Below are 26436 nucleotides of genomic sequence, written 5' to 3'. Positions count from 1 at the left end.
ACTCACTCTGTAGACCAGGCTGGCCTCGAACTCAGAAATCCGCCTGCCTCTGCCTCCCAAGTGCTGGGATTAAAGGCGTGTGCCACCACGCCCCGCTTGTTTTTGTTTTTTTGAGACAGGAGCTTGCTATGTAGCCCTGACTGGCCTGGCACTCACTGTGTTACACAAACTGACCTTGATGACCTTGAACTCTGGGTCTCCTCTTGCCTCAGCCTCCAGAGCACTGGGATTAGAGGCTTGAGCAGCCACACCTGGCTCCCTGCAGTTTTTACTTGCTAATGTAAATGGCTGCTCCTCCCACATAGTTCCTATGCTTTTTTTTTTTTTTTTTGAGTTCAGATGTTTTAGAGAAACCCAAGAATACAGCTCACCTCCCCCTGTGTTCCCAAGTTTGAATATAAACAAGTTCAGATGATTTTAGAGGACTTCTGTTCATACTGTTGTGGATGTTCAGGGGCCCTCCTCCCCAGGACTCATGCTCGACAGTCAATCGCGTGGGAAGGGTGGGGGCGGCAGGCTTTCCCAGGCTACTTTTGATCGGCTCCATTCTGCCACTGAGGGAAGCTCTGAGCTTCTGCCTTCATGGGTCCAGTTAGTGAGCTCCTGCGTCATTCCCTTTGATCTCCCAGTCACTGCTCTGGAATGCTCCGGTTTCACCTTAATAAATTAATATTTCTCACTTGACAGAAGGGTATGCCGGGTCCCTGACTGTTCTTTGTGGAGGGTCTGCATGTAAGCCTCAGCATCCCAACTGATTCTTAAGGTGGCAGGATCCAGTGCAACGATGAGGCTAGAGAGATGTGTCTCTCCCACTTCCAGAAATCAGGGCAAGCGCTGCTCAGAAGTGCTTGGGTGGAAAGTGCGCCTGGCCAGACCACAGGGCAGAGGGAGGGAGTCTGACCTATTTATCTTCACAATGGAATTGCTTTATTCTGGGATAAGAAAGAAGAAAAAGAGAGGCAGGGAACCTGGCAGGGTGGACAGCTGAGGAGCCACTCCCAGAATGAATGAGTCCTGTAGCAATTGTACACCTATGAGTTCTGGGGAGTGGGTGGAGCTTCTCCGGAAGGTGTCACATCCAAGGCACAGATCAGGGACAGATCACTGCAGGAAGCAGTAGACATGAAGGAGATTTCCTTCTTCCCACCCTGTGGGCTGCTGAGCCTTGAGTGCTAGGAGTGAGGGAGATGCTGGCAGTTGGAAAGTACCAAGTGAGAGGGATGGACATTAGAGTGTGGGGACAAACAACTCCCAAGCAGAGGGACAGCGTGGCCAGTCACAGTGTGGAAGCCACAGTGCAGTTCAGTGAGGAGCAGATGCCTTGTCATTGAAACAAAGCTTAGACGACCCTGGATGATGAAGGACTTGGGGGATGTGGAGAAATGCTATTAAAGTAAATCCTGAGCCCTGGGGGTGGTGGCACACACCTTTAATATCAGCAGAGGCGGGTGGATCTCTGAGTCTGAGGTCAATCTGGTCTGCACAATGCACTCCTGGAGAGCCAGAGCTACAGAGGGAAGCCCTGTCTCAAAAAACCAAAATGAAACAAAACAAAACAACAACAAAAATTAAGTCCCTGGAGCTGGTGAGATGGCTTAGCAATTTGGAGCACTGTTTGCTCTTCAGGGGACCTGGGTTCCTCATAACTATCTGTAACTCTAGATCCAGAGGCTCTGAAACCCCCTGGCCTCTGTGGGCACCAGGCACGCACATGATACACATGCATACAAATCACTTTAAATCGGACATCTCACCTCTTTATACAAAGATCATCATTACAGAAAATGGAATCACCTCAGAAAATCTGGGGAGAAGGTTGCTCTATTTTGGGGTGCAAAATCAGGATCTCATGGGAGAAGACTGGGGAAAGCTTGAGACTAGTTTGGAAAAAGTACTTGTGGCTCACACCTGTAATCCCAGCTCTCAGGCTGAGGCAGGAGCACTGCTGTGAGTTCCAGGTTAGCTTCAGCTATGACTCCTACTCTGTCTCCCGAGACAAAACCAAATACACCTCTGCTAAGAGAGGGGGAAGGGCACCTCTGCTAAGAGAGAGGGGGAAGGGCACCTCTGCTAAGAGAGAGGGGGAAGGGCACCTCTGCTAAGAGAGAGGGGGAAGGGCTGGGGCTTGCATGCTGCAGGCTTGGGTTGGTTCTCCAGAACTGCAAAAAGTGGGCAGAGCAGTTCACACTTGTAATTTCCTAACTTGGTAGAGGCAAGAGGATCAGGAGTTCAAGGACATCCTTAACTACATAGTGAGTTTGAGACTAGCCTAGGCTACATGAGACATTTTTCTCAAAACAACAAGTAAATGCTGGACTAAGGAGTCTAGACTCTCCTTGGGACAAATAGGAGCCTTGAGGGTTTGCAGAGGTTTCTTCAGCGAGAATGAACTCCTGAAGTGGGTCTTACTAATGGGGACTGACATCAGGGAGGCCAGACAGGTTGTTAACTTCCCTGTGGATTCTCTCCTTGCTTAATTTGGGGAAAGGCCCCCTCTTCTGGTGCTCCGATATCCCAGTACCCAGGGCAAGCTCTTTTCAGACACAGACTGTTCCCTGGGGGAATCTGAAGGCAGGGAGAAATGCCTGTCCCCTGGTCCTTCAGTCATGCTCCTGAGCGCCATAGGAATCACTGGGTTTGCCTTAGATGTTACAAGGTGGCCTGTGGGCCCCAGCACACACATGCAAACCTCCTAAAGTTGGCAACAAAAATGTGATATGTGAACCTTTTCTGGAGAGAAGGTCTCACCTTTCAACACATTGTTTAAAGGCCACACACTTTCAGATTCCACAGGAGCAGTGTGAAGGGTGGAGTCTGCTGCTCACAGGACATAATGACCCAAGGAATACCCAGTGTTTATTCTGTATGCCAAAATCTATGACACTGGTGCTCTGCCCATCACTCCCATGTGTGAGAGGAGAAAACTAAGGCGCCATGGTTAACTTGCCCAAGGCCGCAGAGATCAGAACTCAGGCACCTTGGTTCCAGCATTTATGTTCTGGAATGTAAAATTAGGAATTGATCCTGTTAAATCAGTTATGGTGGCTTAATCCTGTAATTCCAGCACCTGGGTGGGCTGTATAACATGTTTCAGAAAACCAAACCAACCAACCACAAAAAGATAGCTAGGCAGAGAGAGTGAGGGAGACATCTCAAAAACTAAAACCAAAGAACACACACACACACACACACACACAGAGTCAGAAAGCTGTGCAAGCAAAGAAGGGGGGCGGGGCTGGGAGTTAGCCCAGCTGGAGGGAAGAACTGAGGTTCCTCCTTGTGCGCCTTATCCTGCAGCTCGTGGCTGAAGCCCTGGGAGGGGGCGCAAACCCAGAAACCAGTTGGACCAATAGCAGCAACCACTCATCAGCTTGGAACCTGGGCAGCGCCTTCTTTTTCTCGGGGACCATCATCACTACCATCGGTGGGGGTGGAGACGGGGCATGTGGAGGGAGGCGAGGGGGCAAGGAGTTTCCCTGTGGGGGAAGGTGCAGGGAGAGGCAGGGGGTACCAGGTGGCACCTAGAATTCCTGCACTGCCCTCTCCATCCAGGCTATGGCAATATAGCCTTACACACAGATGCCGGGCGTCTCTTTTGTATCTTCTATGCACTGGTGGGGATCCCGCTGTTCGGGATGCTGCTGGCAGGAGTCGGGGACCGGCTGGGCTCCTCTCTGCGCCGGGGCATCGGCCACATCGAAGCAATCTTCTTGGTGAGCTGCACTGTGCCCCTCACAGGGTCTTCTTTCCTAGGTCCCTGGCAAGTGAGTGTGCCCTCCTAGAGAGCAGGAGCCTCTCACATCACGAATTATGCCAGGATGGGGGTAGGGAGAGGGGAGAGAATGGAATTGTAGGTTACTGGCATCTCAATGGCTCTATCTCCCACCCTTCCCCACAGAAGTGGCATGTGCCACCGGGGCTGGTGAGAAGTCTGTCTGCAGTGCTCTTCCTGCTGATCGGCTGCCTGCTCTTCGTCCTCACTCCTACCTTTGTCTTCTCCTACATGGAGAGCTGGAGCAAGCTGGAAGCCATCTACTTTGTTATAGTGACTCTCACCACCGTAGGTTTTGGTGATTATGTACCCGGTGAGTCTGCCTTGGCCCAGCATTACGTACTTTGTTGCTGCACTCCGCCTATGCACTACTGTGGGGGCATTTGCCCCAGCTTCCACACCAATCATGGAACATACCGTACTTTCTTCTAGCAGGCAGCCTCTGATGCCAGCTTACATCTTGCATGTCTGAGTCCCATGCCTGCTCACACATATATTAAGTTCACCTCCTCTTGCATGCTCTTATCATACACAGTTATGACTGGAGCACACTCATTGTATACATTTACACATTATAGCACATTCCCTTCTTTTCTAGGGAGAGACATTCTCTCAAGGTGCAGAAACAGGCGGTGACCCAGAGGCTCACAGACTTGCCTCCTCCCCCATCAACTTACTTTTCCCTCCCTTTGAACCGTCTAGGCGATGGCACCGGGCACAACTCTCCAGCCTACCAGCCGCTGGTGTGGTTCTGGATCTTGTTTGGCCTAGCCTACTTCGCCTCAGTGCTCACCACCATCGGCAACTGGTTGCGAGCGGTGTTCCGCCGAACTCGGGCAGAGGTATTTCTATGTGTTCCAGGAGCTGTTCGCTGCCGCGCATGCGCCATGCATGCCATTTGTGTGTTGTGCCCTTACCCCCGGGCACAGGGGTTGTTGGCCAGTCTGGCTCCCTTCCAAAATGTGGGCTTCTCTGAAACTGAGACCCGGACGGTGCGCTAACGGGAACATTGGAGTAAATTCAGGTTTGTCAGAGACTCTTCGTGGATAGATAGGGTCTCCGGGGTTAGTATACAAGAACTCAGAGAGGCAAGGTGGTAGGTAGTTCATGTCTGTAAATCCCAGCACTTGGTAAGCAGAGCAGAATCAGGAGGATTGCTGCGAGTTTAGACTTGCCTGGGCTATAGAATGAGACTCTGCTTCAAAAACAACAGAACAAGAAAGGCCAGTTACATGTGAATTTCAGATGAACAATGATTGCGATTTTAAACTATGTCCCAAATATTGTATGAGTCGTCCTGGTTTTGTAATTTATCTGCATTTTGCTAGCCGAATACAGAGAGGCATTGAAGGTTAAAACAAACCCGAGGCTTTCAAGAAAGGTTCCTAGAGAAGGGGGTGGGTGCTTTTGGGCCAATGCAGGAAGGGATGGTGTGGCTCTGGGATCATCGACAGGCTAAGGTTCGAGGGTCAGGCAAAAAGGTGGATGCAATTGGTAAAAGGGCAGCTTTCGGAGCTGCAATGGGCCGACCCTTTTCCTCTCTGTGCAGATGGGTGGCCTCACGGCGCAGGCTGCTAGCTGGACCGGCACAGTGACAGCACGAGTGACCCAGCGAACTGGGCCCAGCGCCCCGCCGCCAGAGAAGGAGCAACCACTCCTGCCCTCATCTTTGCCGGCACCTCCTGCTGTTGAGCCAGCACACAAGCCCGGCTCCCCTGCACCTGCAGAGAAGGTTGAGACTCCTTCCCCGCCCACGGCCTCAGCTCTGGATTACCCCACTGAGAATCTGGCCTTCATCGACGAGTCCTCAGACACGCAGAGTGAGCGTGGCTGTGCCCTGCCTCGGGCTCCTCGGGGTCGCCGCCGACCCAACCCATCCAAAAAGCCCTCCAGACCCCGGGGTCCTGGGCGACTCCGAGACAAGGCCGTGCCGGTGTAGGGACAGGATCTCTGGCCCGGGATCCCACGCCAGGGCTTCGCCCCTGCTGATGCTCAGGCATGCTTGGCTTATTTGACCAAAGAGCCCTCCCTCTTTTGTTCCACGTGGTTGCAACCCTGACAGGAGTCCAGTGGTTGCCAGAAGCCACCGCTCTTCCCTGGCTGGTTCTTCACATCCAACCATTTCCAAAGTCCACCATCCAAGGCTTTTTGTCTCGCTTCCCTGCCGGTTTTGCCCCTCACACCTCACGACTGTGCCTCAAAACCTGCACCAATAAAACAAAAAGTCTGCACCACCGAGTGCATGCGCCTGTGACCCAAGTGGGTGTGCGAGTGCTTTTCTCGCGCCACCATGGGCTTATATCAGGCCCACTGCCGTCCTTGGGCACCCACACCGGACAAGTCGTGTTCTTTTGGTTAAGTTCAGGTATTCAGACTCTTGTCCCTGCCATGAGGAGACGCGGACTCGAAACTGGATTGGGCACTTCCAGTCTTGGCATTGATATTGGGGGTGGAAGCAAGTTAGAGTCTTGATGCAATCTGCAGTTTGAAGTCTCCTCCCGCGAGACCACTATAACCATGCGGGAGGAGACTGCCCCTCCCCCTTCCTGGAGCGTGACCCCCCTCCCTTCTCGATTGAGCCCTGTGGATACTGGTCCGTTGGTGCAGAACGATGGAGGAAAGCTTTATCAAAGTAAGAAGTCTGCCCGAGTTCCCCAAGCCCAGACGAACCTTAGTACTCCTTCAGGTCTTTAGAGTCTGGGTGCTTGGCAGCTCTCCTAGAGTCAGCTCTAGGTCTGGGTGCTTGGCAGCTCTCCCAATCCCAGTCCAGTCTCCCTGCTCCCTCCAGCTCTCTGAATTCCTTAGCTACCTTACCTGTGTGTGACCCGCAGCCGGTGCCCAAACAAGCAAACCGTCGCCGCAGCTCGGTCAGATCCAGCCTGTATGGAGATGTTCGTGACCTATGGAGCACGGCCACGATGTCCACAGCGAACATGTCGGTATCCGACGTCTGCGAGGACTTCGACGAAGAGGGCAAATCTGTAAGCAACAGGTTTCGCAAGTACAGCCAGACCATTTCTATTAGGGACAACCTCAACCTCGAGCCAGAGGAGATCCAGCAGCAAGCACGTCTAGAGCTTGAACTGTGCCATGGCAGGTCCTTGGAGCATGGGGAGGACCACGTAGAATCTGAGGCCTCCTTAGGTCAGTATAGCCTCGCCGAGGCGATGGGTGTGCCATAAGGGTGGGGGCTAGCCCGGGTCTTAAAAGTCCCTTTCTGCAAAATGGGGGTAAGCCCTTATCTAGGATTTCTTAGGAGAGGACTCAGGAGAATCGTTCACGCTTTAACTCAGACATTCTTTGAGCGCCCCCTACCGGGCAGGCGTCCTACTACGAGGAACCCGGGAAACGCAGAAGGAAGCACAGGCAGGCTTACTGACCTGGTCAGTTTTTTGTTTGTTTTTTGTTTTGTTTTGTTTTTTATTTTAATGTGGGGATGGGGGTCGAACCGAGTGCATCACGCTTGATAGGATAATTCTTTACCACTAAGCATATTTCGAGCCCTCCCTCACCTGTGTATTTAATTTCATCATTGTGCCAGCTGAAAGGACAGAATCCCTTCCCTGGCTGGGATCTGGCTGTTCTGAAGTCTCTCTTTGGGTTAATAGTTACTTTATTGTTGTTTTGTATTTCTTTTTGTAATGAGAGTCTCACTGTATAGCTCAAGATGACCTTGGATCTTGGTATCTTCCTGAGTATGCCAAGCACTGTTTGAGACTTGTATGTGTCCTTCCGTTTCCACCTCCATCAAGGAATAAGTACTGATAAGAACCCAGTACTCAGGAAGCTATGAATTCAAAGCTAGCCTGGTCTAGATACCAAGTTCCAGGATAGTTAGGTCCACATAGTGGGAACATGTCTAAACAAACAAGAGTGATACAGATATAACAATTGATATATATTAAACTTGTTACAGAGGCATAGGACTTCTTGTACTGTGACCTTTACATGTCACAACTGCCATAAGAGACTGTTCTGGACTGAGGAACATAGCTTACTGGTAGAATTCTTTCATAGTTTATACAGTGTCCTACATTCAGTTCCCAACAACACACTTACAGAGGGCACACAATTCTCATAAAAGGGAATTCCTACGAATGACTCCATTTACAGGTGACGAATCCAAAAGTCTCCAAGGCTCACACAGTGGGACAGTTGGTTCTGGATCCCAGCTGAGTGGGATTCTGAAGCCAAGGGCTGAAACCAGTGTCCCTTATGGCCTTTGATGCAGGGTGTAGCTGCAGCTATTCCCTGAACCCCACTCCTACCATGACCCAGGAGCCTGACCACGACTGATTTCTCTTTTCATGTCTCCAGCATCATCTACTTCAGAGTCACTAATCTTAAGTCTATGGAAGCCACATCGAGCCTACTGGACAGAGCAGCAGAACAGGGTTGGAGGAGCCTGGGGAGACTGCTGGGGTTGAGGAGTGGGCAGCAGATGGGCAGATTTCAGGGAAGTGGGGCGGGCAAGCTGGGGAGGTCATGTGGGGACCACTTCAGCTTTCCATGGAGCCTTTCCATGGGGTCCCTTGATTGGTTGAGTCTCTTGTTGCTTTTCCAGCTGCCTCTGCCTCTGATGGAACTCATGGAGAGTGAAGTTCTGGACATTCTCAAGAAAGCCCTCAGTAGTGAGCACCCCCACCCCCACCCCAGCTTCCACAAAAGATCCTGGTGGCTTTGGCAGAGCTTGGGGCTGTGGAGTTTCAGAATATGTAGTCTTGTCAGATCCCCTTAGCACTCACAAGGATGCCCTAAAAATTAAAAGTCAAGAGACTAGGCATAGGCAGACTCAATGGAGCGAGTGACTCAGAGGTCTTAAAATAAGCCCCTTTTTAGCAAGTCTGTTTTCTGTTTTCTCCACTTGTCCAATGGAGTGACAGCCTTTGGGTAGCTTTGCTTCACTCCCAGGTGGGGGAGCTGCGACACATCGGGATTTTTTGGGTACTGGATATTAGATTATCTGCATAACCTTCTGCTCACGATATATAAGCATATAGAGGGAAGAAAGGGCCAGATAACTAGTTAGAGTGAGCGGCTCAGGAGGAGGTTGGTTCTCACTGCCTCTGTTCAGGCTTGCAGCAACTTCTTCAGCCTTCTTCCCCTCCACTCTTCACATCGCACCTAGGAGATCCAAAATCCCCAAAACTAACACAGATCCAAATCCAGCACTAACTGCCACCTCAAATCACCTGTGGTTCCTCAAATGGGAGAAGCCCTTTGCTGCTGCTCATGGCCCTGAGCGCAGCTCTTCCTACTCCCTAGCATATAGGTCCACGATTGGCAGGAACCACTTCATGACTAAAGAGCTTCAGGGATACATCGAAGGGATCAAGAAGCGCCGGAACAAGAGGCTGTACTTTTTGGATCAGTGAACCTCCAGCTCAAGTGGCCAACAAGACGTCCGTCCCGTGTCCTTTCCGGTTCCTCGAACCCAAGCTCAACCCCATCAGCATGGAATTTGAATCCTAGAGAAATTAAAGAGTCTATGCATGGTCCCAGAGTCAGTGCGTGGCTGCTTGCGTGAGGCGGACGCACGTGGCTCCGCCTTTCCCCGTGACCTTCATTCGGTCACCGCAGTGACCTTGAGTTTTGTCCGCTCGCGTCTCACCAGTACTGCCTTTGAGGAACTCGCAAACCAGGGCTACTTGCATGTTTTAGGTCTGCTTCTCCACTTGAGGGTCCTCAGGGGTGCTGGTCTACCAAATCGGTCAAGTGTCCCATCAACATAATGGGGTGTGTGTGGGGGGAGCAGCACCCTGTTAGGCCCCACCCCTTATGCATATGCAGTTACATAAACCCGCCTTCTTATTTACATACACGTTCAACGCCCTCACAGAGTGAGTTCACTGAATAGCTACGCCCACTCTTATAAGGCAGAGCACCGCCCTCCTTCGTGATGCAAGGGTGCTCCGGCTTCTCTCCCAAACCAGCTCCTAGTCCTCGCTCCTCCCCTAGGCTCAGGCCCCGCCCACAGGACGGCCGCGCACGCGTGTGTGTCGACAAGGCCCGCCCACTGGCCTCCGGGTACGCAGGCGCCGCCGCCTCCCTCGGATATTAGCATAGGGCACCTTGCCCCGCCCCCTGTTTTGCATGCGCACGGCCGACCCCGCCTCCGCTGTCAGCTGGAGGAAGCGGAGTAGGAAGCAGCCGCGATGTCCTTTTGTGTCCTACAAGCAGCCAGCGGCGCCGCCGAGTGAGGGGGGACGCAGCGCGGCGGGGCGGTGCGGCCGGAGGAGGCGGCCCCCGCTCACCCCGGCGCTCCGGGCCGCTCGGCCCCCATGCCTGCCCGCCAGCCCTGCCGGAGCCCAAGGTCCGGGGGCGGAGGGGAAGGCGGCCGCGGGGGTGGGCGGGCGCGGCGGGGGCCATGTGCAAGCGCGGGCGGGGGGCGGGCTGCGGGCGGGGTCGCGCCTGGTGCGTCGGCCGGGTCAGGACTGGCTTCAGGTCCTGGCCTCCGGTTAGCCTCGGGCCTTGGAGCGAGTCCCTGGGCAGCGTTCAGATCGATCCTTGAGCATTGCGGGAGTCCTCGGGGTGGGCTGGGATTGAAAGGGTCCCTTGAGGCCACGTGGGGGCGCTTGCAGGGGCTTTGGGCCACCCTCCTCTCTGGGTCATAGGTTATCGTAGCGCGAGGGAGAACTTCTTCCTCGTCGCCTCTTCTTACTTCCTGATAACCTGATAGAAGTCCCCCGCGGGCAATGGGGGGAGGGGAGATTAGTAACTTCAGGCAACTTCCCATAGGTGTGCGCAGGTTAATGGGGGGGTGGCCCTGGAGGTCGCGAGAGGTGCTGAACTCTGCGGTAGCTGGAGTGTAAGAATGAACCTTGCAGGTCTGGGGTGCAAAAGAGGTGGAGCCGCGCCCTACACGGCGTGGCTGGACTGGGCTTGCTAAGGCAGGAGGGGGTGGCGTGTCAGAGGTGAGAGACTCCCTTATAAGAGTGTGGTGAGGGATTAGAAGACTTGAGTGTGAGTTTGCTTATTGAGTGTGCTCTTTTGCTGGGAATATGTGAGAACTTGGGACTGGTTAAAGGCCATGTGTGAGTGGAAGGTTCCCAGGAGAGAGTGAGCATGTGTGGACATGTGGAAACTCCTGAGAGAGTGGCCATATCCTTTGCCTCCGCCCCCCTTGGCCACCCTTGACCCCCCCTCCCGGTTCCTCAATATGCTCGTGAATACTTGAGAGTAGCTCCTAACATCTGGAGAAAACTGAGGCGAGGATCATGCTTATGTTCGGGGGTTGAGGGTTGCCTGCAGGTTGAGGTTACCCTGCTTCCTGGCTTGGGTGGGAGCTAGACTTGCCAAGCCGCTCCAAGGTTCCCAAGAGGAGGACCTGCTGTCAGTTACTGGCCCCAGAGGCTCTGGAGACTCTGTTCCCATGGCGACAGCTGGGGGCCCTCTTCATGGGCAGCCCTTCCTTGGACTCTGCCTCCTCCTTCTCCTTGGCTGAGCCTGGAAGCCTGGCCTAGGCCCAGTGTTGCCCAACCTATGTGGCAGGATGCCTCCCTGTGACCCTGATGGTCTTTCCCTGCAGGTGACCAGCACCATGTCCAGCCAGGTGGTGGGCATCGAGCCTCTCTACATCAAGGCAGAGCCAGCCAGCCCTGACAGTCCAAAGGGTTCCTCAGAGACTGAGACTGAACCCCCGGTGACCCTGGCCTCTGGTCCAGCTCCAGCCCGCTGCCTTCCAGGGCACAAGGAGGAGGAGGATGGGGAGGGGGCAGGGTCTGGTGAGCAGGGCAGTGGGAAGCTAGTGCTCAGCTCTCTACCCAAACGCCTCTGCCTGGTCTGTGGGGATGTGGCCTCTGGCTACCACTACGGTGTGGCGTCCTGTGAGGCCTGCAAAGCCTTCTTCAAGAGGACCATCCAGGGTGAGCCCCTACCCCCACCCCCTGCTTCTGTGCCCTTTGCCCTGTACCCTTTGGGCCTGGCACTTTCTAATTGGTACAGTGCTGCATGCAGGAGGCCCTGAGCCTGTCTGTTGCTGCTTGAGGTCGGCAGTATGGAGTTTGAATTTCCTTGTTCTTCCTGGGACATCTTTTTTTTTAAGGGACATGATAGCTGGGGCTATAGCTGAGGTTAGTAGAATGCTTGCCTAGTTTACAGGAGGCTCTAGGTTCTGTCCTTCGCATCATATAAATCAGGTGTGGTGTTGGGTACCTAAAACCTCAGCACTTTGGAGATGGAACTAGGAGTATCAGAGAGTCAAGGTCATCATTAACTACGTAGTAAGCTGAAGGACAACCTGGGCTCTGTGAAAGCCTGCTCCCTCCCCTCAAAAGGGTGGGGTGGAGCTGGGCAGTGGTGGCGCTCACCTTTAATCCCTGCACTGGTGAGGCAGAGGCAGGTGGATCTGTGAGTTCGAGGCCAGCCTGGTCTACAGAGTGAGTTCCAGGACAGCCAGGGCTACACAAACTCTGTCTTGAAGGAAAAAAAGTAGAAGAAAGAAAAAGCTACTAGCATAGGTCACTGATGGTTTGGAATGGGATATGAGCCAGGATGTAGGTGCCTGCACCTGTTATAATAAAACTTCGCTCCTGACTTTCCTATTGCCTCTAGTAGCTGCCTGTAAATCACCTCGCACAGCACAGAATCACTCTTCATGACTCCCCCGAAGCACCACACTACTAACCTAAGGCAGATTTTTAGATTTTTATGGATAACTGATACAGACTTGTTAGGTTTTAGCATCCAGCAGGCTTCCTTACTCTTCAGCCACTGATTTTCTCTCTCTCTCTCTCTCTCTCTCTCTCTCTCTCTCTCTCTCTCTCTCTCTCTTTTTCTCTCCCTCTCTCCCTTCTCACCCGGGAGAGCAGTGACGACAACGACATTGAGACATTCTCTGGGGCAGGCCTATTGTTCTTAAGCAACCATTGATTACTTTGAGGCTATAACATCATATCTATATATATTGGGGGGGGAGAGTTTTGAGACAGGGTTTCTCTGTATACCCTGGCTGTCCTGGAACTCACTTTGTAGACCAGGCTGGCCTCGAACTCAGAAATCCGCCTGCCTCTGCCTCCAGACTGGAACTTACTGTGTCTTCCGGGCCTAAACTCTACATCACTTTGCCTCAGCGCCCCAGGAGTGTTGTGGTTACAGGCAGATACCACTACAGCCGACTTGTAAAAATGTCCTTAGCATGAATTTATTTTGTGTGTGGGGTATGTATTTGCACCCACTGTATGCGTGTAAAGGTCAGAGGAAATACTATGGGAGTAGGTAGGCTCTTGATGTCTGCCGTGAGGGACCTGGGATTGAACTCAGGTCATCAGGTCTCGCAGCAAGCGCCTTTACCCACAGAGTCATCTTGCCAGGCATCAACTGGCTTCAGAACATTTTTTTTTCTCGTGTGTTTATCCTGTGGTAGGCACTGCTCTTTTTACTTTCAGGATTTCACCCCCTTATTGCAACCCCATGAGAAGGGGTCCGTGTAGAGAGCCGACGCTCAGGGAGTTTGTAGCTCCTGGGATCTCTCAAGCAGGAAATGCCAGCCCTTGTATTTGGTGCAGGCCCAGAGCTGAGCTCTTAAACTGCAGACTGCTGCCTCTGTGTCCCCAGTGACCTGGACTCTGGACCACTGATAGTGACACTCCAGAGAGTTGTTTTATGGGGTTTTGATGTTGTCTTGAGATAGGGTCTCATTGTCCTAGTACTCACTCTATAGACCTGACTGGCCTTGAATTCACAGAGCTCTGCCTGCTTCTGCCTATGGAGTGCTTGGTTCCAGTGAGTTTTCACTCAACTGAAGTACACTGATCTAAAACTGCCTTTTGCTGGCCAGAGCCAGGTGCCTCCCATACACCTTCATTCTGACTGTAGGCCAAATCTAACTGCTGGAAACTACCTTCATTTATTCTTTTCTTTTTCTTTCCCTCCCTCCCCTTCTCTCTCTCCTCCCCTCCCCCCTCGCTCCCCATCCAACCCCTCCCCACTTTCTTACTCTGTGTGTTTCTGTGTGTATGTGTGTGTCGGTCCTGGAACTCACTATGTAGACTGGGCTGGACTCCAAATCACAGAGATCTACCTGCTCCTGCCTCTCCAGTGCTGGGATTAAAGGCCTGAGCCATCATGCCTGGCTCTATTCCTTTTTTTTTTTTTCAACTGGCCTTCAAAGTATGATTTTTAGGGGTGGGGTGGGGAGGGAGATTGTTAGTGATGGAATTTAGGGTCTCATGAATGTTGGTCAGCACATCCTATACCAGTGTGTTACACTGTAGCGCCTCAAGTGTCTGGGGTTTGTTTTTGTTTTTTTTGTTTTTTCCAAGACAGGGTTTCTCTGTATAGCTCCGGCTATCCTGGAACTCACTTTGTAGACCAGGATGGCCTCGAACTCAGAAATCCGCCTGCCTCTGCCTCCGGAGTGCTGGGATTAAAGGCGTGCGCCACCACGCCCTGCTCAAGGGTCTGTTTTTTATCACGCCAACTTTGCAGGTAGGGAACCTGAGCGCACAGGTGTTAGGGCCAGGAAGTGCAGTGGGGCGGTGGTTGGCGCACGTCTTTAATTCTAGCAGTGGCAGAGGCAGTGGCAGGCAGATCTCTAAGAGTTCAAGGCCAGCCTGGTTTACAGGCTGAGTTTCAGGACAGCTACACTCATGTGCCTCCAGACCAGGGGAGACACTGTCTTGCTATATAGCCCACATATGCAGTATTAGAGTTGAATGTACTTGAGCTGAGGATAGCAGGACAGAGAAACCCTGTCTTGAAAAAACAAACAAAAAGAATAGGAACCACATAAGGTCACAGTTGATACTCAGGAGACAGAGGCAGGTGGAATTCTCTAAGTTTGAGGCTAGCCTGACCTACATAACGAGGAGTTTCAGGGCAGCTAGACCCAGGTCTCAAAACAAACACCTAAGTAAGTAAATGAAGCAGAGATGGTGTCCCCACCGCCCTTCACTTTCTTAAGTGGGGTCATGCTGTATAGCCCATGCTGGCTTCCATCTTGAGATTTTCTTTGCTTGGGCTTCCAAGTGTTAGAATTACCGGTGTGTGCTGCAGGTCACAGGTGTTCCCACCCAGCTGGGCCTGAGGCTGGGGAGGTGAAACTGACTTGGTCAGAACTGTCAGGTCTGATTTGTAGCGTGTGTTGGAAGGCAGAGAGCAGGGTGTGTGCTAAGGGCCCTGGAGGGTTTCCCTGGGGCGGCATCTTGAGCTGAGCATAGCAGCCCTGTGGACACAGGGGGAGAGATGCATGAAAGGCCTGTTGGCTCCTTGTGTGTTTTGGTCTTTGGGACAGCCCTGTGAGGCTGAGGGGGTCACTGGTACCTACTGCACACCAGGCCTTGTTGAGAGAGAACACACAGGGTAAACGGTTTACAATAGCATCTGTCTAATCCCAGCATCTGGGCGGCTGAGGCGAGAGGACTGGGAGTTCAAGGCAAACTTGGGGTACATATTGAATACATATGGACTATCTAGCAAGACATTGTCTCCCCTGGTGTGGTGGTACATGCTTGTGATTTTAGCATTTGTAGATGGAGGCAGGAGGACCAAGGTTCAAGGTCATCCTCCACTATATAGTGAGTTATGAGGCCAGCCTGGGCTACATATGAGCCTGTTTCAAAAAAAAAAAAAAAAAGGAAAAGGGGTGTGGGGTGGGCACTTTTGGTGTTAGCTGCCCAAGCAAGAGAACCTGAATCTGATGCTTGGTACTCACATACAAGCCAGATGTTAGGAGGCAGTGACAGGATCTGGGCCACTCTAGTTGAGTTGGTGAGCTCCGGGTTCAGTGAGAGACTTTGTTTAAAAATATAAGGTGAAGTCAGGCATGCTGGGCACACCTTTACTCCAATGCTTAGGAGGTAGAGTTTGAGACCAGCCTTGTCTATATAGTGAATTTAAGGTTAACAAGGGATACACAGTGAGATCCTGTTTCAGAAAAAAACGTGGAGAGCCAATGTAAGAGACACTGTACATGAACCCAGGGCTTTTACAAACATACCCACATCTGCATGGAACCATGCACAATCCCCCAAAAAATCTAAAACCAGACAGCTAGGTATGGTGGCTTATGCCCAGGAGACTGATGGAGAAGGATTGTTACAAATTCAAGACTAGCCTGAGCTAAGGTGTGAAACTCTCAAAAACAAAAGCCCAGCTACCCAACCAGAACAAAGGGAGCAGAAAGCGGCAGGGTGACTGCACACTCACACATGCGATGTGTCGGACAGTGGTAAGGCCAGAGCTGCATACTCACACACGCGATGTGTCGGACAGTGGTAAGGCCAGAGCTGCACACTCACACACGCGATGTGTCGGACAGTGGTAAGGCCAGAGCTGCACACTCACACACACTATGTGTCAGACAGTGGTAAAGCCAGAAGTGGCTTCGAAGAGGAGTTTGACACAGGGCACTCAGGAAAGGCCTCTCGGAGGTGATGGGGGGAAGGGAGCAAACGTGGCTGCCAGAGATCAGGCAGGTACAGAATGCCCTGAGGCCGGCCCTGTCTGAGGAGCAGGCAGTGTAGACCAGACTTGGAAGGGATGACTGGCCTGGAGGATACTTATTCTCAAGAGGACTCTGTGGAGTTTGATCAGAAGAGAGGACTAGGGTCCCTCGGGCTCCTCTGCAGAGAACAGAGACAGCAGGAAGCTAGTGAACCACCGTGGTGACAGGTCAAGTTGGAAGTTGCAGGCCAGAATTGGGTAGGTGAGGTGAGACCCCCAACACTGCCAGTGAGTTAGACATCAGTTGACAGGAAGGGAAGATGGGACTCAGGTTTCTTGAGCAATGGAAGGTAACTGCATGCTTGGTGGAAGTGGGGTCCTTGTACAGCGGGTGGATTGGAAGACCCTCCATATGTCCTGCAGCTGCTGGACCTGTGCATGTAGATAGCACAATGCTGTTCAGGCTAGAGATGCAAACCTGAAGGTCTGAGAGATAGGGAGGATGAGGTAGCACAGGCCTAGGGCTGCTCTATCAGTTTGCTATACAGAAACCATAGAGGTACCAGAGGGCACGAGGAATATGAGAGCCTGTCCTGGAAACAAGATAGCCCTGACAGGTTTCTAGAAGTAGAAAGCAAAGCTTTAGGCAAGGGAGTTGAGAACTCAGTGGAGCCCTGGATTTAGCCTGGAAGCCATGGTAGCCTTTGACAGCAGATGAGCCCAGAAGTCTGGTTTCAGGGCAAGTATGCAGCTTGGCCTCTGGGGCCCTGCTTCATCCAAGCAGGGTTCTCCCAGCCCAGTGGCTGTCCCCTCCCTGTCCTGCTCATGGAATCCTGCTCTCCCTTTCCTCCCAATACCCCCAGACTGGTGCTTGCCCGGGGTGAGTCAGGGCTCTCCTGTCATCTGGGCCCCCTCCGGGCTCTGGGAGGCCGCCACTGGAGCCCTGCCTCTTCCTGGCAGGGAGCATCGAGTACAGCTGTCCGGCCTCCAATGAGTGTGAGATCACCAAGCGGAGACGCAAGGCCTGTCAGGCCTGCCGCTTCACCAAGTGCCTGCGGGTGGGCATGCTCAAGGAGGGTGAGCACTGGGCAGAGCCTGGGTGAGATGGGGGTGGACCCGTGGGTTGGGTGGGAGCCTGGGCAGAAGGTGGGGAAGTAGGGCTCCGCAGAGCAAGTATTTCATGAACAGTCTGGCTTTACAATTCAAGGTGTGCGCCTGGACCGTGTCCGCGGCGGGCGGCAGAAGTACAAGCGGCGGCCAGAGGTGGACCCTTTGCCTTTCCCGGGCCCCTTCCCTGCTGGCCCTCTGGCAGTACCTGGAGGACCCCGGAAGACAGGTGAGACCCTGGCTTCCTAAGCACTGGGGTGGTGGTGGGGCAGCCATTACAGGTCTGTCTGGTTTCCTCACTTGCCCTGAGACCCAGGTATTACTTTTCTCATTTCTCCCTAAGAGATAATTATAAAATATCTTTACAAACCACAGCTCAGGATGTAGCTCAGTGGAGTGCTTGCCTACCATGTATGAAGCCCTGGGTTTGATCTTCAGCACTGCATACACCATACGCACTTTAATTGCAGCATTCAGGAGGCAAACCAGGATTGGGAGTTTAGGGTCATAGGTGGCTGTAGTACATTCAAGGACAATAAAATACTTCACAGTCCAGACACCCAAGCAGAAGTGTGATCAGGATGGGGGAGTCTTAGGGTTTCTGTTGCAGTGTTAAAACGCCATGACCAAAAGCAACTGGGGCATTTCAGCTTCCAACTCTCAAGTCACGCCCTCACTGAGGGAAGTCAAGGCAGGGACTCAAGGTAAGAGGTGACATAGCGGCCATGGAAGAATGCTTCTTACTGCCTTAATCCTCTTGGCTTGCTCAGTCTGCTTTGTTGCACAGGCCCTCCTGCACAGGAATGACACCAGCCATAGTAGATAGGGCCCTTCCACATCAACCAGCAAACCCTGCCTACAGGCCAAGCTCATCCGGGCGTTTTCTGAAGAGTCCTCTTCTCACACACACACGTGTGTCAAGTTGACAAAAAACTAATCAGCACAGGGGACTTTCTCTTTTGTAAAGGTGTTGGGGGGCCAGGACCCACTAGATGCTAGACTGTGGTGTCTGTAAACGACCCCCAAGTCTCAGGTAGATTTTCTAGTGCTCACAGCCCCTCTCTGAGGAAGTGAACGCTGTCTTCTGGCTTACCATCAGAGTCCGGGGAAGGCCAGAGGGGAACGTCAGGAAGGCACCTGGCTCTGAGGGGCTTCAGAGGGCTGCCAGGTATGTGTTCGTGACTCTGGTCCTGCCCCTGTCACTGTAGCTCCAGTGAATGCTCTAGTGTCTCATCTGCTGGTGGTTGAACCAGAGAAGCTGTACGCCATGCCTGACCCAGCAAGTCCCGATGGACACCTCCCCGCCGTGGCCACTCTCTGTGACCTTTTTGATCGAGAGATAGTGGTCACCATCAGCTGGGCCAAGAGCATCCCAGGTAAGGGCTGGGTGGTTGAGCACCCGTGAACAGGTAGGCCATATTTGGCCCTGCTGCCTTCTTGACCTGTCCTGTTCCCCCTGCCTTCCAGGCTTCTCCTCACTGTCACTGTCTGACCAGATGTCAGTACTGCAGAGTGTGTGGATGGAGGTGCTGGTGCTGGGCGTGGCCCAGCGCTCACTACCACTGCAGGATGAGCTGGCCTTTGCTGAGGACCTGGTCCTGGATGAAGAGGGGGCACGAGCAGCTGGTCTGGGGGACCTGGGGGCAGCCCTGCTGCAGCTGGTTCGGCGACTGCAAGCTCTCCGGCTGGAGCGGGAGGAGTACGTCCTGCTGAAAGCTCTGGCCCTTGCCAATTCTGGTGAGTGATCAGGGTAGACACACACAGGTCTTCCCATAAGGTCCTCCAACTGTCAGTGATGGTGGCATGACCCTTTGTTGTGGATGAGGACAACTGAGGCGTAATTATTGGAAATCACCAAGTAAGCCAAGGTCCTGAATTATACATAGGATTCTGAGTCCTAGTGGTGTGCCAACCAGGCAGTAGTGAGAGGGGAGGAGGCAGTGTGGAGGCTAGGAGGTGTCCACTGGTGAGAAAGAATGGGCCCCGGCTCACAGGCAGAGCAGCAAGTGTATTAGCCCAGCCAGAGTATCCAAAGAGATGAATCCTGCCCTTGAGTCATCTCAGCCAATGGTTCTCTCCCTTCCTAGACTCTGTGCATATTGAAGATGCTGAGGCTGTGGAGCAGCTGCGCGAAGCCCTGCATGAGGCCCTGCTGGAGTATGAAGCTGGCCGGGCTGGCCCTGGAGGGGGTGCTGAGCGGAGGCGTGCAGGCAGGCTGCTGCTTACCCTGCCACTCCTCCGCCAGACAGCGGGCAAAGTCCTGGCCCATTTCTATGGGGTGAAGCTGGAGGGCAAGGTGCCCATGCACAAGCTGTTTTTGGAAATGCTTGAGGCCATGATGGACTGAGGCAAGGGGTGGGACAGGGTGGGGTGGCTGGCAGGATCTGCCCAGCATAGGGTGTTAGCCCCAAAGGGGCAAAGCTGGAGTCTGGGCAGTGCCACAGCCTGCTGGCAGGGCCAGGGCAATGTCATCCGCCCCTGGGAGAAGGCTTCATGCCCTCCCCTCCCCCCTTTGGGGGGTTGTCAGAAGCCAGGAAAGTGAATGCCCAGGTGTGGGCACAGTGCTGCCCCTTGCAAGCCATAACGTGCCCCCCGAGAGTGTTGGGGGCCTTGCGGAAGCCATAGGGGGCTGCAGGGGACGTGTAGGAGGCGGAAACTGATCTCAGGGAGGGAAGGGGATGGAGGCCACAGTCTCCCAGTGGGTGATGCTTTTGTTGCTGCTTAATCTGATCCCCTCTCCAGAGCAGAGAGGGGCTTGGAAGGCAAAGGCCCCTGTCCCTTCGCTCCTCTCCTCATCTGCATTGGGCATTATTGCCCCCCCTTGAAGCAATAACTCCAAGCAGGCTCCAGCCCCTGGACCCCCGGGGTGGCCAGGGCCCCCTATCAGCTCCCACCTCAAGGGGTGGGGGACAGCACTGCCTCTATGCCCTGCAGAGCAATAACACTATATTTATTTTTGGGATTGGCCAGGGAGGCGCAGGGCCATGGGGCAAGCCAGGGCCCAGAGCCCTTGGCTGTACAGAGACTCTATTTTAATGTATATTTGCTGCAAAGAGAAACCGCTTTTGGTTTTGAACCTTTAATGAGAAAAAAAATATACTATGGAGCTCAAGTACACGGTGGTCGGTGAGTCACTGGGGGGAAGTCTGGGGGTCACACATGACGCGTCTATTTAACAGACCATACAACACAAACACACAGTCAACAAAATACCAAAGTGGCGCCTAGCAAGGTTACGTCTCGGTCTCCTCATCGTTCAACAGCATATTGGGGATCCCGCGGCTGATGGGGAAAAGACGACCAGATTCTGGACATTGCAGGGTACCCTCCAGTACATCAACCTGCGGGGGAGCAGGGCAAAGCTAAGCACCGGTAGCCTGGGTGGGAAGGCTAGGCAGGCGATGTCCAAGGATTCTCACCTCAAGCAACACGTGGTGCATCTTCCTCAAAAACGTCTCGTCGTGCTCATAGCCTTCAGTCGGCTCTTTGGGTACCTCGGCCAAGTTTAACTGTGGAAGGGGAAGCTTACGTGGTCAGTGGGCACACAGCGAGCCCGCCCGGGCAGGGAAGAGGCGCAGAGCCCGAGCCCGCCCCAAGGGACGCCAGAAGGGGCGGGGTTCTCACGGTGTCCGCTGCCTGCACAAGCGCCGCCCACTCCACTTTGGGGATCATCCGCGCCACGAACTCCGGGTTGAACTCCACGGGGTTGATGCGGACCTCGGTGGCCTGCGGGGGTGGGGGAGAAAGGTTTAGCGTGGTAGGTCCGGGTCCCTGAGTCTCCATCCTGAGCTATAAGGGCAACGAACCCTTGTGCAGTTACCTGCAGGCGCAGCGGGAAGCCACGCGTGCCCACGCCCCGCACATGGGAGCTCAGGAGATTGTGGGTGAGCAGTTTCATGTTGTCACAGCGGAGCGCGTGAGGCCGGAACCGGAAGGAGTCCACACGTCTCCTTCGTACCACTTCCGCTTTGAAGCCGTTGGACTCTTCGCCGGACCGGAAGTGGCCGGCTTAGGGGACCTTTGGGGGGCTTGGCGGCCGCCGAGATGGAATGGACTGTGTTGGGTCACGTCCTGATACCGGAAGCGTTTCTCGGGGGAGACTGCCAAGGCTTACGCCGAATCCCGCTCACTGTAGCGAGTACACACTATGCAGGTCACATGTAACCCGGCTGCGTTGCGGCGCGCGGGTTTGAGGCTCAGCCAGATCATCCCCGGGTCCCTGTTTGCGGCTAGGGGTCAGGACTGTCAGGTCCGTAAACCAGGCACCTCTTTCTGCGTCTGAAGGCGTGGCCTGGGAGCCCCGACGCGTCGTAATGCGTCAACGGCCCTGCCCCTTTAAGCTGGCGCAGTGGCCACGTGCGACGTGGGCGGAGCTGTCCCTGCACCCACCTCCCGTGGGCAGAGCCATCTGCGGGTGGGCTGCGGCAGCGGGGCGGGAATGCTACAGCCGGGGCTTCGCGTCCTGGGCTGTAAAGCCGGTTCTGTGCTCCGTGCATCGAAGTGCGTGGCAGGCAGAGCAGGCCGGAAAGGAGCAGGTTGGGAGTGTGGCGGGGCCCGCAGCTTCAGCAGCTCCGCGGTGACCATGGCCCCGATCAAGGTGACCGGTTATACCTTTCCTGGGTCCAACCTATCGCGTCTCTTTGGGTTCCGCGCGGGGTCTCGGGCTGTCCTCCTTCACGTTTCTTCTTGTCATGCTTTCTGTAAGACCCTGTCTCTGCCTCTCCGTCCTGGGACATTTCTTGAGCTGCCCTCACACCTACTATGCCACGTCCAGGGACAAGTCCCCACCATTTTCAAGCAACCGAATGCTATGTCATTTCTCACATTCTTTTATTAAAATGCCTCTTTTGCCGCATGGTCGCTTTTCAAACCCCTTATACCCTTCCCCAAAGCCCCAGCATTTTTGTGATTGTACTAGACTCCATTTCATCTCATCTTTTGAAAGAGCCATGGTCCCTTGGAGACCTGGGTTGATCTTTTCCGGCCCCCCGCCCCCCCTCCCGCCGCCCATCCTGCCCTTCTGTTTGGTCTTTCTGGGAATTCTTGAACCTATCTTCTCTCCTGTTCTTGGACTTAATTTTTAGAGAAAGAGAGAGGGAGGGAGAGATGGATGGAGGGAGGAAGGGAAGGAAAGAGAAAGTGGGGTGGGGAGACAGAGACGGAGACAGAGATTGACTCATTATATAGTCTTGGCTGGCCAGGAACTTGGTGTGTAGACCAGACTGGCCTCAAACTCCAAGAGATCTGTCTGACTCTGCGTCCTGAATGTTAGGATTAAAGGCCCTTTAAAAAAAAAAAAAAAAAAAAAAAAAAAAGCAAAACTTAGTGTGTGTGTTTGGTAACAGGCATGCGAATGTGGTGGCCAGAGAACCATTTTCTCAGGAGTCCGTTCTGTCTTTCTACCATGTCACTTGTGGGGCTAGAGCTCAGGTGATCAGGTTTGGTGGGGGGCACCTTTACTGACCCACCCAGCCTTCCTTTCCTCTTGTGGCTCCTCCAGGTGGGCTGACACTTCCCACCTACCCCGAGAGCCTCATCCTGAACATTTTGGCTTACATAGCTAACCTGGTTTTCCAATGTGTTTCTCTTGGTGTGGATAGGGTTTTTCTTCCCGCCTGTTGCCAGGCGGTTTCTCAACCCCAGCCCTCCGTGCTCCTCCTCTGTGCATTGACCCATCTTGGGTGGCTTGTTTACACAGTATTGCAACACTTGAGAAGGCCTCTCCCTTTCTCTGTTGCCACCAACTGGCCTTAAGCAGAATCAGGCTTGGAAACATGTTGGATGTGGGGCAGGCGGGACATACAGGAGAGCGAGGACAGAAATGGACCCCTGAACCGCCAGGCACTTTTCCTGCTGGGTGTGAGCACTGGCTCCATCCAGGTCTGTCTGTCTGTCTGTGCTTTACTGGGCTCTCTTTACTCCATTTTACCCTGGAGTCTTTTTTTTTTTTTCTCCAGGTGGGAGATGCCATTCCCTCAGTGGAGGTATTTGAAGGGGAACCGGGAAAGAAGGTGAACTTGGCAGAGCTGTTCAAGGGCAAGAAAGGTGTTTTGTTTGGAGTCCCGGGGGCGTTTACACCTGGCTGTTCTAAGGTGAGACTTCTCCTTTGAGAATCAGAAACTGGGACCAGGAGTGTGGGAGAAAAGGACCCACATTAAATCTGATAGCTCTAATTGACGCTGGTGGTGGGAGCTGGTGGTGGAAGCGCTGTGAACTCGGGCTAATGAGACAAAAGGTTTGCCTGTGGGATTTCGTGGTCTCGACCATACACCCTTAGGTCCAAGTAGCCAAGTAAAAAGGAAGTGGCGGGTTTCACACTGGTTTCCTTACCCTGGTCAGGGATGTGAGGACATGGGGGGAGCAGGCTGCGCAACCGCAGTTGTCTCTCTTCTGATCCTTTGTTTTCCGCTCAGACCCACCTGCCTGGGTTTGTGGAACAAGCTGGAGCTCTGAAGGCCAAGGGAGCACAGGTGGTGGCCTGTCTGAGCGTTAATGACGTCTTTGTGACTGAGGAGTGGGGTCGAGCCCACCAGGCAGAAGGCAAGGTGAGGTGTGGGACCTGTGAGGGGGTGGGGCCAGGTAGGAAGTTTCCTTGTTTTTTATTACATCTTATTTTCTCATTTTGTGTGTGGGGTGGGCACTTGTGCCATCATGCACAAATGGAAGCCAGAGGATAGCCTGTGAGACTTGAGTCTCTCTTACCATGTGGGGTCGTGGGGTTGCCAGACTTGGCAGCAAGCACCTCCAGTCACCGAGCCCTCTCACTGGAGATGTCCTTGTGACATTTATTCTCTTTTCTGCAGGTTCGGCTCCTGGCTGACCCCACTGGAGCCTTTGGGAAGGTGAGTGTGCCATTCTTCACTCAGCCTGCAGTTGGTCCTGGAGGGAGGACGTGTTATATGGGAGCAGCCCCTGGCCTGTTTGGGGGTTCCTGACCCCCATCTCTGACTGTTCCCTAGGAGACAGATTTATTATTGGATGATTCTTTGGTGTCTCTCTTTGGGAATCGTCGGCTGAAAAGGTAAAGTAGACCCCCCTCCCAGCCCCTCCCTGTTGGCACCCAGCCCCGCCCTGTTGGCACCCCCTCCCATCCCCTCCCTGTTGGCACTAGTGGCCCTGGTTGCTGCCTGGGCTTCTGCAGTTGGACCTCTCTCCGGCAGGTTCTCCATGGTGATAGACAATGGCATAGTGAAGGCACTGAACGTGGAGCCAGATGGCACAGGCCTCAGCTGCAGCCTGGCCCCCAACATCCTCTCTCAACTCTGAGGCCCTGGCCAGATGTCCTCCGACTCTCCCATCTCCCCCACCCGGCTCTAGGCCAAAAGGCTCAGTACCTCCTTACCGGGAGCTACTTACCGTATTTCTGCAATAAACAGTTTAATTTGTGTCTTTGCCATGGTGTGGGGTTGTCTGCTTTGGCCTTGCTCACGTGCAGCCATAGATAGCGCTGACGTCAGTGGCAGGGGTTTGGAGGAGAAAGTGGAGGGATAGCTAGGACAGGTTTCTGGAAGTCGCATCCTCTAAAACAGCCTGCAGCTGAGAGGAAGCCAGAGTTGGTTTTGCTTGGTACCCCCTGCGACACTGGGTGCTTGGTCTAGGAGCTGGTAGATCCCGTTGACTTGATACACACGGCGGGGAGCTTCACTCCAGGCCTTCCGTCCTGCAGACTGCAGTTCCCCCAGGAGCACCCTGGCTCTGGCTCGGCTTCATCGGGGCACACAGTACCAGGGTCAATACTGGAGACTTCCTGAGGAAGGAGCCTCGGAGAGATGTGGCCAGTGATGAGGGAGAATGAGGGCCAAGGGCCAGGGTCACCAGTGGGGCCTCAGGAGATACAGATCCTGCTCCTGGCCTTTGAAATCCATGTTCAGGGGAACAGGGGCATCGCTGGGAACCCCTTGTTGTGTTTAGGAGGTTGTACCCCAACAGGAAGATTCTCACAGAGCACCTGCCTGATATGTGTAACACAGTGAGGTATATACCAGGCCTGTCAGCACTCTGGACTAAACCAGCTCTGCAGCAGCCAAAGGATGGGAGGCCAAGCAGCGTGGAAAAGGCCCTGTACCTGAAAGGAGCCTAGGGAGGGGTGGCAGAGGGGAGTCAGGTTGAGCTGGAGGGGTAGCTGGCGCAGGCACCCTGGGCATGTGGGCTACTTGCTGAGGCCATCTGGTAGTCCGCAAGAGTTGAGGCCTCAGCAGGGCGTGGTGGCACACTCCTTTAATCCCAGCACTTGGGAGGCAGAGGCAGGTGGATTTCTGAGTTCGAGGCCAGCCTGGTCTACAAAGTGAGTTCCAGGACAGCCAGGGCTACACAGAGAAACCCTGTCTTGAAAAACCAAAAAAAAAAAAAAAAAAAAAGTTGAGGCCTCTGAGATCGGTGAGCAACTTGCCTCCTAGTTCCCCCGTCAACCATGGGACTTCTCCAGGGCACAGGTCAGATTCCAGTCTGAGCCAGTGTGTGGAGCTGGAAGCTGGGAGCCAGAGGAAAGGCATGGAAAGATCTGTGATGGGATGGCAGGGAAAAGTGGGACCAGGTGAGGCCAAGGGCTCGCAGGGGAGAGACCTCCGTGGTGACACTGGGCTCTCCTAAGGGACCCACAATTCAGCCATCTGACTGGCCAGTGTACCCATCTTCTCTCCCAAGATTCTCTCATCCCACCCACTACCCCTTGAATCCCTGGCCACTTCTGGTCTGTCCTCTTTTGATGCTTGGGTAACAGTGACCCTGACAGGCACAGCGCAGAGAGACTTGTCATTTCCCAGGTCCCATATCTCAGATCTTTAGAGTTAAATGGAGGAGCTGAGGGGCAGGGCTTCCTAGCCCAGGGCACTGTGTGGAGCAGTGCAGAGCCCTGGCCTCTGGGTCGGTGTCTCCTCTTCCCTGAAGCTCACACTGCCTGGGCAGTCAGTCACTCTCACAGGTGCCAACTCCCACCTCTCAACGGCTGCCTGGTTTTTCCCATCCTGTAAGGCCTCTAAAGAAGTGTCCCCTCTGGAGTCTGTTGCCACTGCCTGGGTCTCAGCTGAGAGGAAGGAGTTTAGCGGTTCCCTGTGGCGCCTTAGCATCCTGGAGGGTTGGGAGTCCTGCTTGCTCAGCACCTGGGCTGGTGGAATGTCTAGCCTAGCTGTTGAGCTAGCCCTGGAGCAGCTCCAGGCCCCTCAGGAGATCAGTAA

General features: G+C 53.8%; 5 protein-coding genes across 5 annotated transcripts in view; 4 read left to right on the top strand and 1 right to left on the bottom strand.

Annotated features, from left to right (window-relative positions):
- The window catches only part of Kcnk4 (potassium two pore domain channel subfamily K member 4), an 8497-nt gene extending 2466 nt beyond the window's left edge, over nt 1–6031 (top strand). The window contains exons 3-7 of the mRNA XM_021220577.1: nt 3298–3424; nt 3553–3713; nt 3899–4085; nt 4475–4614; nt 5322–6031. Of these exons, the coding sequence (XP_021076236.1) occupies nt 3298–3424; nt 3553–3713; nt 3899–4085; nt 4475–4614; nt 5322–5711 (1005 nt within the window). The 3' untranslated portion in view covers nt 5712–6031. The remainder of the gene's footprint in view (nt 1–3297; nt 3425–3552; nt 3714–3898; nt 4086–4474; nt 4615–5321) is intronic.
- An 80-nt stretch (nt 6032–6111) lies between these two features.
- Nucleotides 6112–9266, top strand: Catsperz (catsper channel auxiliary subunit zeta). Its single transcript, XM_021219965.2, has 5 exons — nt 6112–6404; nt 6604–6916; nt 8090–8166; nt 8337–8403; nt 9038–9266. The coding sequence occupies exons 1-5, from the start codon at nt 6384–6386 to the stop codon at nt 9145–9147; spliced, it is 588 nt and encodes a 195-aa protein (XP_021075624.1). The 5' UTR covers nt 6112–6383; the 3' UTR covers nt 9148–9266.
- A 612-nt stretch (nt 9267–9878) lies between these two features.
- Nucleotides 9879–20378, top strand: Esrra (estrogen related receptor alpha). The gene is made up of 7 exons (XM_021194878.2): nt 9879–10085; nt 11301–11637; nt 17117–17233; nt 17364–17492; nt 18472–18639; nt 18731–19000; nt 19351–20378. The coding sequence occupies exons 2-7, from the start codon at nt 11313–11315 to the stop codon at nt 19608–19610; spliced, it is 1269 nt and encodes a 422-aa protein (XP_021050537.1). The 5' UTR covers nt 9879–10085; nt 11301–11312; the 3' UTR covers nt 19611–20378.
- Trmt112 (tRNA methyltransferase subunit 11-2) lies at nt 20327–21631 on the bottom strand. Its single transcript, XM_021194899.1, has 4 exons — nt 21084–21631; nt 20888–20989; nt 20683–20772; nt 20327–20604 (listed from the first exon to the last, which is right to left on the bottom strand). Exons 1-4 carry the CDS (start codon nt 21159–21161, stop codon nt 20497–20499), a joined length of 378 nt encoding a protein of 125 aa, XP_021050558.1. The 5' UTR covers nt 21162–21631; the 3' UTR covers nt 20327–20496.
- On the top strand, nt 21240–24655 carry Prdx5 (peroxiredoxin 5). The gene is made up of 6 exons (XM_021194892.2): nt 21240–21860; nt 23221–23355; nt 23677–23808; nt 24067–24105; nt 24223–24284; nt 24424–24655. The coding sequence occupies exons 1-6, from the start codon at nt 21702–21704 to the stop codon at nt 24527–24529; spliced, it is 633 nt and encodes a 210-aa protein (XP_021050551.1). The 5' UTR covers nt 21240–21701; the 3' UTR covers nt 24530–24655.
- Nucleotides 24656–26436: the final 1781 nt, after the last annotated feature.

This window comes from Mus pahari, chromosome 1 (assembly GCF_900095145.1).
Source record: "Mus pahari chromosome 1, PAHARI_EIJ_v1.1, whole genome shotgun sequence".
Taxonomy (NCBI): Eukaryota; Metazoa; Chordata; class Mammalia; order Rodentia; family Muridae; genus Mus; species Mus pahari.
Note: the sequence above shows the minus strand (reverse complement) of the source record. Positions and strands in the feature narration are given on the sequence as shown.